The sequence below is a fragment of the Megalopta genalis genome, chromosome 3 (genome assembly GCF_051020955.1).
Source record: "Megalopta genalis isolate 19385.01 chromosome 3, iyMegGena1_principal, whole genome shotgun sequence".
Taxonomy (NCBI): Eukaryota; Metazoa; Arthropoda; class Insecta; order Hymenoptera; family Halictidae; genus Megalopta; species Megalopta genalis.
This window is the reverse complement of record NC_135015.1, coordinates 15,820,368-15,834,905: the sequence shown is the minus strand read 5'-3', so window position 1 is coordinate 15,834,905 and position 14,538 is coordinate 15,820,368. Positions and strand designations below refer to the sequence as shown.

General features: G+C 42.0%; 1 protein-coding gene across 2 annotated transcripts in view; it reads right to left on the bottom strand.

Moving 5' to 3' along the window:
- Positions 1 to 14,538, bottom strand: part of LOC143259157 (GTP cyclohydrolase 1) — a 28,589-nt gene that overhangs the window by 3,668 nt on the left and 10,383 nt on the right. For both annotated transcript variants that reach the window (XM_076520199.1, XM_076520198.1), the window contains 3 exons: positions 10,103 to 10,312; positions 3,529 to 3,694; positions 2,167 to 2,283 (listed from right to left, as the gene is read on the bottom strand). In XM_076520199.1, the coding sequence (XP_076376314.1) occupies positions 2,167 to 2,283; positions 3,529 to 3,694; positions 10,103 to 10,312 (493 nt within the window). The remainder of the gene's footprint in view (positions 1 to 2,166; positions 2,284 to 3,528; positions 3,695 to 10,102; positions 10,313 to 14,538) is intronic.

The window sequence follows — 14,538 nt, the reverse complement described above, 5'->3', positions numbered from 1 at the left end:
GAAAAACCTCTCATTGATAGTCTCTCCATAATCAGACGATTTGCATAGTTACGTGTAATCGAGTCACTCCGTTAGAATCGGTAGCAATTAATCGGCCACGCGTTAACAATGGTGCGTTATTAACATTTTTTTACCCACCAGAATCTAAAGCCGGGGGATACTGTTATCAGATCGGCGAGAGTAAATGATTAGAATGTGCACCGCGTACGCGCTGCATTGTCGCGTGCCTTTACGGGGGTGAGGGGGAGCAGGACGATTAGCATTAACGTCGGCGTTCACGTAATCGATCGCGTTATCGAGCCCCGCATTTTTGTGCGATTTTTAAGGCGTCGTCGTGGGACCGTTCCAAGGTCTCCTGACGTCGGCGCAAGGTTTTCCCGATAAACCAGTTTTTCGACGTCGAAGCCGCTCGTAGATGGAGATTAGAACGATTATGCCGCCCAGTTACGGTATTTGATTTATCGTGGTGACGATACTAATGGCATTAATGGTATTAATGGCATTCGATGGTGACGATAGCGTTCACGCCCTGTCGCGCGATCGACGAGCTCTGATCACGAGCCGCACGTGTATTTCCGCCATTCACGATTTTGTGCGAATATGCGACCGGTACGCGAGCATACGCGAATACGCAGCCTTATTTAGTGTTACCGATGAATTCTGGGTCCTCGTACGAACTTACATAATTACAATTATAATCTGATTAATCAGTGCTGAAAAAAAAAAATATATATATATATATATTTTTTTTTTTTTCAGCACTGATTAATCAGATTATAATTGGACTTTCTAGAGACGCGAATGTTATTGTATAATTTCAAATACGAGATTATATATATACTATTTATTATTATTATTATATATATAATCCGAGATTAATAATTTCAAATACGAGATTCTATATATTCTTTATAAAGATAACCGAGTTAAACGAATTTGTAAATACGTTTATATTATGTACAACTTAATATTATTAAAAGGCAAGACATTGTCATCTAACTTTCGTTTCGTACAATTAACTCAGACAACTTTAATTTCGCATAAAAATCCACAGTCTGGTTATCAGTGTTTAAGTATTGAAATAATTGTAGAGATCGAATAAACGTAGATTTTCTTTGTCGTTAGAAAATGATCAAAGGCGAAATAATGCTAGTCACTGTGTCTACGAGGAAAACTGAACGGCAAGGGATTATGTGAGGAAACAGTGTAGGAAACGAGATCTTCGAACGATTAAAGACTGGTCAAGATGACAGATAGCTGAACGATGACGTCAGAGAATACTCGGTAGAATTGAAATGATTGATACTAATTCAGGTAATCCTCGTGTTGTCGCTTAACGCGTTTCAAAACCCGTGGACGTTTGGAATTATTAAACGCTCCCGAGCTCGCGCGCGGCTGAAGAACGTAACATTCCCCCTGCTAAGAGAATGCACTTTAATTCTTTGCCGAGAGATAGCACCTTATTAGCACAAGGTCGCATTCTTACATGCTATTAGTCCTTGCGAAAACTATTGCTCAAGTGGCGAGCGCGTTGAAACGAAACCGAGGGAGGCGCGAAATCGCGTTCGCGATCGTTTGTCGCTCTTTTTTCCGACTCTTCTGGACTGAACGATCGATTAGACGAATTTCGAACGAGTCTTAGGACCAACTGGAAGCCGAAGAAATTCTCATAATCACGGGATCATTTGTGAAAATCGAATGAAAAGAATATTTGCGATTTCTGAAGAAAAACTTTGATAAATCTCAAAAAGACGGTGCCATGGCTTCTTATGCGAGTTTTAGAATAGCGTCGCGAGACTCGCTACTTTGTTAATTAGTTTCCTTGAAAACGACCACTGTTTTAATCGTTCAAAGGAAAACGTCCAAGAAGGTCGGTTTCCGCTCAGAAGTCTTGTTCCGTTCGAACATTATTCAAACATGTTTCAATGTCCATAAGGCTATTAAAAAATATACTGTTGCATTCAGGGAAGTCTGCAGAATCATTCTACGTAAGAAACATTCGCACGGTTTTCGCAGTTACCCCACAAGAAATTCGCAATCGTGCCTGTTCCTTGAAAGTAAATGTTTCAAGAAGTCGAAATTATTCGTATCGGTTATCAACCCTAAAACTCGGCGTTGATCGACATAATTCACGGACAGGAACCTGTCGAGCACAAAGATACCTACACTCCTTCGACGACAACGGCCACCCCCGCCGGTTGCACAGCTTTGGTCACCGCCACGGCGATCTGCTTGGTGAGCCGTTCTTGGACCTGAAGACGCCTGCTGAAGATCTCCACGATTCTGAAAAGAAAAGCGAACAATGAGAAACGTTAATGACGGCTATTATCGCGATTACGATCGATCGGGCGACGATTGGAAACGAACGGCGCGGTGCGTGAAAGTGCTCGGCGTGCCCACGATCAGCAAGCGCCGCCGTATATCTTTTCTTCGCGCTTTATCAAGGCCGTGGCCACCGGCGATGCAATTCGTTATCTCGGAGTTGTGAAACCCGATATATCAGCGACTGTGCGCCCGAGCAGCGGCCGTTCATTGGCGAACTTTTCTGTCCGCTGGCTGTCATCGTCGCGGAACATTAGGAACCGAGCAGAAATTCATTTCGCCCGATCTACTCTTGCGCGGTTCATGGCCGCCATGCTGAACTTCTATTCTGACGCAAATTAATTAGCTACACGCGCGAATCGTGGCTGGCTGCCAGCGAAGTTTCCTTCGAATTTATTTTCGATTTTTGTGTAAATGTTTCCGGTTCCGTTCCGAGAAACAAAATTTTGTCTATCTCGGCGTCGTCGATTTTCTGAATGAACAACCGCGAATGAAATTGGAAATGAAGAAAATATAATTTTCCCCATAGTAACTAAACAACTCGAAAAATGTGCGGGTGTAATTGAATAACAACGAATCCTAGAAAATGCCGGAACAGTTTCGATTACACAGTGAACAAATTTTCTCGAGGGAAACTTCGTTTAATAAATGCCACAAATTATCGACTTTGTTGACTGCAACGCGATTAGAGAATTGTTAGCTTGAAAGTCGATTCGCTGGGTTCTTCTTTCTAAAAGTAACCATTGTTCCCTCGTATTAGAGAAACCGTTGCGCACAGACATTGTTCTCGGATTCAAAAATTGCTATCTCCGATTCGAAATTTGCTAGCTTCGTCGCCTCGAAAATTACCATTGCCCATTGTGCGGCGAAGAAAATCATACTACGGGGATCGATTATAGTGTTTTGCCGAGACAAAGGAGTCTAAGGGCACAATAGAAGATCTAAGAAAGTTTCAGACACGTGTAACGCAAACGCGGCCGATTGAATAAGCATGGGCTGCGGATGGCAGTTCAATTAAAGGATTTAATTGCCCGGCGAGGAGTAGCTGGGAGCAATTAATTTCCATTCCGTTGAAGGAGGATATCGGTCTTCTTAAACGTGTGCGAGAAGTCTCGAGATTTAATTATACCGGCGCGACAGTCTCGAGCCTGCGAGTATCAATCCGGTCCCCGGTGCAATGAAGTACAAGATTCCGGCTCGCGTTACCTGGCTAATTTGCTGAGCCCAAGGATCTTCTTGCAAGGCAGGTAACCGATCGAGACTTTTCCGTAGAACGGGACCAAATGGTGCTCGCACATCGAGAACATTTCGATGTCCTTCACGACGACCATCTCGTCGTGATCCTCGTCGAACACTGCGTCGTTTATCACCTCTGGAAAACGAGATACATCGGTCAATTAATGCTGTTCGCGAAAGATTTTCTTTTTAATTGGATTACGTTGTTTAAAACAGCTGGAAAATTCAGTTGGTGGAGGTTCGTTCTTGTGTACGAGTAATGGACGACTGTGTGAATAAAGTCCGACCGTTTTATACAATTAATTTAGCTATTGTTGCACAGAGAGAAGTCCAGCGAGTTACGAAACCATCTTTTAAGTTCACGCGTTTGCCATCTTGTCCATTCTTGGACGAAGTTCTTCGTCCGTGTGTAAAATTTGATCAACTCGAATGGTAGTAGAAAATATTAGCGCGCCATGCAGTGTATAAAATATAATTAAGTTAAGTTAAATATAATTGAGTTGCTGACTTGTAGCCTGGAGATCTTGAAGAACCGTCTTTGACTTTGTGTAATGTTTTGGTGGAATGAAATTAATCTATACGATGTCTGAATAGAAATGAACGAAACTGTGAAACATCTCCTGAAACATCCATGAGATATCATTCCAAATATAATTATCCGACGAAGTTGCTAACTACTAGCTTGGAGATCTTGAAGAACCGTCTATCCTTTGACTTTGTGCAATTATTCAGTGGAATGAAATTAATCTACACGATGTCTGAATAGAAATGAACGAAACTGTGAAATATCTCCTGAAACATCCCCGAAATATCATTCCAAATATAATTATCTAACGAAGTTGCTAACTAATATCCTAGAGATCTTAAAGAACCGTCTAGTTCTTTGACTCCGTGCAATTATTCAGTGGAATGAAATTATAATAGAATAGAAATGAAATAATAGAATAGAATAGAAATGAACGAAACTATGTAATATCTCCTGAAACATCCCCGAAATATCATTCCAAATATAATTATCCGACGAAGTTGCTAACTAGTAGCCTGGAGACCTTGAAGAACCGTCTATCCTTTGACTTTGTGCAATTATTCAGTGGAATGAAATTAATCTACACGATGTCTGAATAGAAATGAACGAAACTGTGAAATATCTCCTGAAACATCCCCGAAATATCATTTCAAATATAATTATCCAACGAAGTTGCTAACTAATATCCTAGAGATCTTGAAGAACCGTCTAGTTCTTTGACTCCGTGCAATTATTCAGTGGAATGAAATTATAATAGAATAGAAATGAAATAATAGAATAGAATAGAAATGAACGAAACTATGTAATATCTCCTGAAACATCCCCGAAATATCATTCCAAATATAATTATCCGACGAAGTTGCTAACTAGTAGCCTGGAGACCTTGAAGAACCGTCTATCCTTTGACTTTGTGCAATTATTCAGTGGAATGAAATTAATCTACACGATGTCTGAATAGAAATGAACGAAACTGTGAAATATCTCCTGAAACATCCCCGAAATACCATTTCAAATATAATTATCCAACGAAGTTGCTAACTAATATCCTAGAGATCTTGAAGAACCGTCTAGTTCTTTGACTCCATGCAATTTTTCGGTGGCATTAAATTCGTCCGCACGGTGTCCAGTTGGAAATAAAGGAAGCCGTGAAATATTTCGCTAATTGGGAGAGCCTGGGGACTTGGAAGAAGAGTCTGGCGTAGCATAAACGAACAGAAATAGCGGAGCAGTGTCGTTTAAATTGCTCCGCGAAAGAACATCCTTTCTGCACGTGGGTTAAGGTCCTCGCGATCCTGTCTGTGATTTACTCGATATTGACCTACTTACTATAGCGTCGATACTAGCGTACCGGCGCGTACGTACGATTCGGTGGCTCGTAGGTGTTAGTGGGTAGGTATAATGGAGGGTGCTCTCCACGGTTTCCACGGCAACCTTAACAAGAAACACCTTCACAATGACCGACAATGATGAAACGAACCGTAGCCCCGCGTTAATCAACTGTATATTTCCATACGTAACCGAGCCAGGATCGTGATAAAAAATTACCCAATGAATCCTTAATGCAACACGGTTTCCCTGTGGGCGGTATTCGTGTATTATACTGCGGGTTCCCCTCGGATTCTTTTCGTAAATCAAGATAGATTCCCGAGGCTCTTGGATCTACTTTGGGACGTTTTGAAAAGAAAAAGACAAGAAAGCTTTATCTTGATTTTGTGGACACGTGCTTACTACTGTTTGATGTGCACAGCGTGTTTCTTTTTTTTCAAGCTAAAATACTTAAAATAGTCTAAGCCACGGATAAATTCTTTCACGTAATTCTGACTTTTTTTATTGCGTTCAGGAATAACTTTATCCTTTTTGCTACGTTTACTTTTCAAATTCAACGACAAATGGACGGAAGCCAATCGGTGTAATTACTTTCACTGACTTTAAAATTGAGATAAATAAAGATTTTGCAAACCAGATGAAAATGATAACAATTCCACTAATAACGCAAAATGCAAGTTTTATTATAAGATGTTATAGAAATGAACTTAACCGGAAGAGAAACGAATCATTGTTTTCTTTTTTAGAAAAACAATTCCGTTTGAACAATATTGTTTAGTCATTCCGTGATCAATGTAGAGAATATAAAGAATATAAGAATATAAAGAAATCGACTTATATTGATTTATCGACCGGAAGATTCTACAATAAAAATGCGTTCGGACTGCATACCTCATTTTCGAAGAAAAATGGACTTACACCGATCGAATTCTGAACTGCCTAAATATAGGTACATGTATTTTTTGTATACTTAGTGTCGCGTAATTTTAGCTGTTGTTCGCTCTAAGATAAATCGGCTAATCCGGAAATGTTCGGAAAGCTTGCACGTGTAGCAATTAATCCTCGATTGTCACTAACAATTCAGCTGGTCTTTGGTGCTGTACCAGCGTATTGCTGAGGATACGTTGCGCGCCCGAGAAGAGATTAGAGCACCTTCACACCCAGCCAGTCAGGGCAATTTCCTGTTGTCTATTTACCAGCTATCCGCGTCTGATACTCAAAGCGGAGCAGTTTAATTTTTCGATTCGGTGGCTCGGCACGCGATCATCCTTTCATCGGGATTCGATTAACACTTTCAATTTGGCGCGTCACCGAAGCCGGCAGACTTTTCGATTTCGTCATTGTCCAACGGAGAGGTAATCGCCGTCGCTGTTTCCCATCACGTTTCGCTCGGAGTGGCTGAAATTAGGCTTTCAATGCGCTCGGCCGTCTCCTAATTATGGGGTTCTTGTTCACAAAGAAAAAGCTTTTACGGAACATCCGTCTACAGGTCGGCCAAAAATCCCGGGCACCAAAAGTAATGTAATTTTGTCCCTAATTCGCGCTCAGTTCGCAAAAATGGACAATTTCCGGCTCGTTTTTTATAGTTACCGACTGTCAACAACAACTATAAAAACGGGACGCAAGGCTCGAATCATCGTATCTCCCACTTTTGTGTGCAATCTGAGCGCGAATTAGGGAGAAATTACTGTACTTTCAGTGCTCGGATTATTATTAGAAATATTTAGCTAAATTTGCGATTAACAACGAAGTCGAGGATGGTATTTTACTTATTTTGGCTCAGGCTGTACCTACATTTATTCCGTGAATTGTAGGTGTCCAAAGGATATAATAAGGATACAGTAAATCCTATTCGATGAACTATAGCTCTTAAGAAGTGCGTGCATGAGAAAATCGGTTTCAGATGCAGGGCAGAGCGTTGAGACCATTGCGAGTCGTCAAAGCGTGAAGTGTTCACCGTGAAGAGTCGTGAGAGATCAAAAAGCGAGGCGAAGAGTCGCGAGAGCGTGAAGAGTCGTGCGAGAGATCAAAGAGCGAGCGAGTTTTCCATAAAACTTGGCAAAACGTGCGAAAAACTAAATTAATTGTCAGAAGCTGAATGGTCGAGGAACGTTATTTATACTCTGGGTCCAAGTGGACCCTACGAATGTTAAGACGTTGCGATTCTTCCGACGCTTCCATTTTACGCGTTCACAAATTTTTGTGATAAACGTAACTTGCGATAAATGTGCAATATACAGTTTAACAACGATCGCGAACGGTGCGCGGCACAGCCTCGTGCGGCAACGTACGAACATTTCCAGCGGAAGTTCTGCCGAGCTTATGGCCTGGACTAGGTCGGGGAATGAAAGGCAAAGAGAAATCGTGAGAAGGGAATGGCTTCGGGCTGGTGGCATAGGGTGGTTAGGAGAGGGTGGACCGAGCTTTCTCTAGGAAAGTGCTCTCCGGGAGTCGTTTCAGATTCACTGGATCGAGTCGAGGCACCGTTAACCGGGCTTATCTCGAGGGCGGTTCCGCTAAAGCGGGGAACGGGGGTTAAGACCAAGTGAATTAAAGTCTCTCCGCCACCTGTAGCTTGGCCGATGAATTTCTCGCGCGGACAGGGGTCGCGCCATTTATCAAAGACTACTTAAAACGATTGCGGACAGCCGGCTCTCGGAATCCCGCACGTAAACACGTCGTTCTCTTAACTAACTCAAGCGTAAGCTTCGATCTGATTAACAGCAGAACTACCGAGCTCTTAACGAGACCGGTGTACATTGTTCTATGGCGATGGCGAGATTAGATTTATTCAAACCTCGTTATTTAAACGTTTCTCCTAGAAACATTTCTATAATATCAGGAACCGTAACAGAAGAAATCGGAAATCGGTCATTTTCGACCATGTTCTTCTTGCTCGAAATACGGTTTATCGAGAAATTTTTCTTTCGCGAAGATTGAAAATGAATCGAATATAATCCGTTTAATGAAACTTCTACGTTTCTCTCGCCGAAGAAAATCTTCTTTCTCAAAAATGAGATAATCAATCTAATGGAACGCCTGCGCTCTTCTTTTTAAAAACATGTTCCACCCCCTCGCAACGTTCGTATTGTTCCATAATTTAAAAATAAAGTAGATACGGTAAATACTGTTCCATTATTTGAAGATTGTTTCAGGATTTATTTGATGCATTTCAAGGCGCAGATTGTCAAATGAAATAAATTCATCGTCCGAGAAGGGATGAAATATTTTTGAACGTTCGAACAGGGTGGATTCTCTTTGAATAAAAATTGAAATTCCCAAACTAAATCTCCGACTAAATATTTACGATTAAATAAAAGTCTGTTCCTGTCGTTTTTTTCGCTATAGAAAGCCTCGTAATGAAAGCTAGTTAAAATAGCGTAGATTCTCTTTTGGAATAAAAATGGCAGAGGGGAGCGATGCGAACAGCTTAGGGAATTTTAATCGAGCCGTGATACGGCATCGAGAGGCTCCGGGCGTTGAACAGGGAGGGCAATTAGAATAGTTAAGACGTAACGAAAGGAGAGAACAGTCGACTCGTTAGGGACCTTGCCCGAGCGTCGCCATTTTGTTCGGCGGGCTTATAATTACTTCGGAACGGTGGCGGTCGTACTTAGTCGACGACAAATGGAAGGAAAAGGTGAAAGGTATTCTTCTCGGGCTGCTCCACGTCCCTGAGACCCATTTATATCGCGAGCTTTGGCGTTCTCTTTTTTCTCAATCTGGCTCTCTCGTTATCTCTCTTTCTCAAATCTTTCTCCTTCTCGCCGCGTGACGAATCCTCGAGCCGGTTGAAGAGCCGAAGAAAACGAAAAGTGCGCCACTTTCCTCGAGTGGGTCTACTACGACTGCTACTCGCGGTTTCATATTTCATTCGAGCATAGCCGCGAAGAAAATTCGACGCCTCTCGCTTTTCAGATCGTTCGTAAACGCAACGCAATCCTTCATTCTCGATTATCGCGTGAATCGTATTTCACCGAGAACTCCGCGGCGAGGTTATTCGTCGGCGAAGAAGCGTAACAATGCTTAATTACGGCAGTTTTACAAGCTGACTCACCCGAGGAATAATCGATCACTCATAATTACATATAATTACGATTTACCGTAACCCGTGTAATTCGCGTTGCACCTCCGGTGGCAACAGGTGCTTACGACACTCTCAATTATGCAAGCATTATCGCTTTTCTACGCTGACATTGTATCGATTGTAATCACTGTTATCATCGTTCTCGCATTCTACCCTTGTTAGGTAGGATACTGGCTACACCGGGATGCACTCAAAATGAAACGAAGGCAAAACTTTGTCAGACTATTTGGGGGTGGAGATTCTTATTATTTTCTTAATAATTTCAACGATGTGAAAATAATGCAACAGTAGGCCTAAAATTCTTGAAATATTTTTAAACTCTTTAAACTCTTTTTGGCATATTTTTGTGCACTCTTAGACCTCTAGTTTTTTAATCATTTCTATGAGTTGACAATAATGTAGCATTGATCAATTCTCTAGATACTTTCGCTGTTTGCAGTTAGTCTGCTGACTTTTATTACAAGTTCGCAATATAATTCGTCGTGTTAATCCTATGCAATCGTTGGCTCAATCGAACGAATGAAATTCCACCCCATCACCGTTATTGTGTTAGCCACACTCAATCCTTATCGCACGGAGAAAAATGTGATACGACAATGACGCACCTTCGACACTCTGATCGTAGCCTTTCGTGAAGAATAGCATAGCTTTCGCGGCACGTTCCGGGGTTTTCAAAAGGCCTTGCCGATCAGGATCTTCTCCTAGGGAGCTCAAGAGTAGCCTGTAACTCCGTGACATTTCCGGTAGAAGGGCTTCCCGCGTTGGCGGCCTGTGATCCAACTCCAGATCGTGATGGAACGTGCATTTCTCGTGGCCTGTAAAACGAGCAAAGAAAAGGCTGAAGCATCCCGTACATCTTTCTTCATTTCGAAAATTTCGTCAGAGAACTCTATGAGCAAACAGCGGATTTGATGGTTTTACGCTATGAATGAGTTAGACAGAACTTAAAACCGTGAAAAGATCCAAAACATTTCAAACTTATCTCGCGAGAAGTATTATTAGATTCGCTGGCACGAGTCGAAGTGTTAAATTCATTGGTCTTTTAAATTGGCGATGATTTCTTTTCGAAATCCATTCTGATTATTCAATTTGAAACGAGCCAGACGATGTTATTAACATTAACAAACGCTATCGTCGACTGCAATGACCCGCGATAACCAGAAATCTGTCTGCGTGTGGTAATGAAAATCATCGCGTTCCTTTTCTCATTCTTTTTCCTCGAAAACGCCGATAAAGTCTTCGAACGTAGGTATTTTTATCTTTCGCGGACCGTTTCTAAACAAACGCGGAATCCACTGTCAGCAGATTACAGCCGAAAAACTCGATCGATGCGCTTCTAATTAGCGATGCATTCGAAACTGTTCGGAAGCGTTCGGACTCTATCGCATTCCGCAATTACACCGGTCACGATAACGCGCGTTTTATAATTGTCTTAATTGCGCAACGATGCCGTTGAAATAATAAACACTTTCTCCCGATTGTCTTTCCACGTTGCACAGCGGATTGGTCGTTGGACGATCAATTGGACGACCCTTGGTCGTTGATTTACAAGACGATCGATCGTATCTGTGTGTTTTACTTCGACGTAAAGGAAATTTTGTAACAGACGAAACGAAATTACGCATTCTACGTTCTGTGAAGTAGCTTATGGAAGTATGAATTTCCCCATGGAGCCAGTCCGCTAGTCGCCAACGGGACTGCAGAGAAAACGCTTCTTTTCAGAGAAAATGTACGCGAACATCCTTAATCCAATCGTTGCATCCTGCAGCAGAAAAGTGCAGTTCAGTTGCAGCGATTTCCGTCGATGTTCGTTCTAAAATTGCGCCAAGATCTTTTTGGGGGAGATTTTTTAGACGTCTAGAAGGATCTTTACAGTAGAAAGAAGTATTTTTATAATATCAGGAGCTATAAAAGAAAAAATCAGAAACCGGTCGTTTCGACTGGTTTGGTAGTTCTAGTGTTAAAATAATATTTAAAGCGTTGTTACTTCGAAAGTGACCACAGCTTGTAAACAAAAATGGGCAATTTGGAAAAAGGAGTTACGATTATTCGAGGCCTCGTGGCTCGTTTTTATAGTTGCCGATTGTCAACAATTATAAAAACGAGGTGCAAGGCTCGCTTAATCGTGTCTACAAGCTGAAGGGAAAATTAGGGGGAATTTACTGTAACGTGTTATTCGAAATAATATTTCAAATCACGTGCTCCGAGCCACGATCCGCATGAATTACAAATTCGATGGTCTGGTCCGCTGCCGAACCTGTTGCATAACGATTAACGTTGGGTTCTACAAATGTCACAGACTCCCGTCACGTCACGACGTAGCAAATAAGTCGTCGACGCTTGTATTAACGACAGTGATCTCGATCCGGCGAAGACAGGGTCTCGATCTAAACCGTGTTAACAGGCGTGAAAGACAGACTTCAGCAAAGATTTATTCGCGAGGATCGAGGATCCAGGCTCGGAACTGGCGCATTCACTGAGACGGGGAACTAAGTTAAGACATCGCTCGCTAATGAACCGTATCGCGTAATTCGATCGGGTAACGACGTTCACGACGCCAGGCTATCGAGGATTTCTGTTCTGCGTCCGCCATGGACGCGCGAACGCGAACGATTAGCGATCGATTGTTGGAAAATTACGGTTCTGCGATCTAAATTGCCGCCAGCTTGGAAACTCCTCTTTGGCTTTGGATTTTGCGTCCTCGAAAGTACCATCTCCAAGCTGGATTATTATGTCTCAGCTGCTCGATGCTGCGATCTATATGAATCGGATGTAACACCCACTTCGCGCAATGAAGTTCTCCCTAATTGGCGCTCGGATTGTGCAGAAAAATAGACAATTTGGTAAGAGGAGATACGATTATTTTTACAGTTACCGATTGTCAAGGTTATTGTCCATTTTTACGCACAATCTGAGCGTCAATTAGGGAGAATTTGCTGTATTATTTACATGTAACAGTAATTGAATCACGGCGTTTTTATCAATTGAATTTTTGTTAGCATATTGTATAACGTATATCGACCCAATTAGTTGCAGGATGTCTATTAATTGACTTATAGATGCATCCGACGTGGTGCATGAACGACGGAAAGAAGAGTCAAAGTAAAAGTGTTCTACCTCGAAACAAAACAGAGAACAGTAAACGGTAAAACGGAATAATCGCTAAGCAATTACCACGGAATTAACTAAAATAACTAAGAGAAACGATTAATTTCTACCAAATCCTTGGCTCTTGCAATCGATGCGAAATACTTTCGTGCAAAAGAAAAATATCCAATTTACGGTCTCTATGTTACAACATCTTTAAATGATCGTTTTATATTTCTCCTATGAATTTTCGTCGTAAACTCATAAACGCCGCAGTTATCGAATGTTACATTTAATAGATTCGTTCGACCCTTGATAAAAATGCGTCAACGTAATCTATCGAACTATTTCCGATAGATGTACAGCGTTCACGATCGATCAAAAAGTGGACAGCCGACGAAATCGCGGAATCGAAATTGAAGAAACAAATCAATAGAAAGGGAAAGATCGTGACCGACGGTAATCCGTCGAGCGTTTTCCAAAACGGTGTCTGCAGGTTGCGACAGGTGTGCCGGAATTTTCCCCTGTGTTATCCACCGAAATAAAAGAAGAGTCGTTCTTCCGCAGAAAGTCGATAGTCATGCTACGACGACGATTGTACGCATTCGTGGCATTACAGTTACGCGTTACACACAGGATCTCGTAACTGTACCCCGACAGTTCCCAGGGTTTTTATCATTTTGAGATCATCGGGTACGATTGACCCGGAAACGAGAACTACGGCGAGAGAAAGAGAGCGCTCTCGAAAACTTTGTCACGGGCCGCGGGCTTGATCCAATGATAGCGACACGCTGCGCGAAATTTCATTAAAAAGGTCGGCCGAATGCGTGCGATCGTTACTATTCGGCCGCGCGGAGTGCCTCTCGCGGGAACAATTAGGCGAACCACGAATAAAGCGGGCGGATACGTTCCGAAATTCAGATCTAAAACGAGCCTCCGATTATAGTAGAATCGCCTGTCAACGATCGTTTAATAAGAGAAAGAGAGAGATTCAGGATTTTGCGGAATTTTTGCGGCGGTGATTTCATTCGCGAATCAACCAACTCACCCTCGACAGCATAATCAGCCGATCGAAATGTGCTTTTGGCATTATCCCTTCGCGCTTTGACCGTCGCGTCATCGATGCACACGGGCGACGGATTTATTTACTATAATATCCTGATTTCGTTCAGATTCGCGACGCGTAAGAATGTTGAAAAAGTAATCGATGTCGCACAGCTCTACTTTGCAATTTTCGTTCAATTGAGTAGAACACTTTCGTTTCATTTGCTCAAGCATAATACTCAATTTCTGCACCGATACAGCGAAGAGATTGATGCAAAAATATCAAAAAAGAATCGTTGATGTCATAAATATTGACTTCCCAGTCGCTGCATTGTTTGCATAAATTGCTACGGTTTTACGAAGTTCCGTAGCCGCCGGGTGATACAATCATCTGGTAGAATGTTCATTTCTCTGTTTACAATCGGCAATTTTAACCGGCTTCAGTAACATCCTCCTCGTGGATACGAGAAAATTATTACACGATAGCGAACACGAGCGAAGCATACAACAACAATCTCTTGTCGGAACTTCTTCGTTCGATTACGAAGGAAAGATAACGTAAAAAAAAGAAGAAGAAGAGAAAAGAAAAACGAATTAACCTCCACTCGCGTGTCCACGAAAGTGTTCCTACACAAAGGCAAACCTCTACATTATATGTCTCATCGTATCAACTGCATGCAACGAAAGCAAAGTTCTTTATCATCCATGCTATTTACGAACTTACTTTCACTGTGTCCAACAACACCGATAAAGAGAACCAGCAGAATTGCATGCGATCAACTCGATCAGTGTGTAGGATCGCTTTTATAGGTCATTGTAGTGTCTCTAACAGCACGGTGATCAAGGTATTCGTCGTCGAAAGCCTTGGCAAAAACGTCCTTGACCACTAAAAACCTTGCCCGATCGTTTG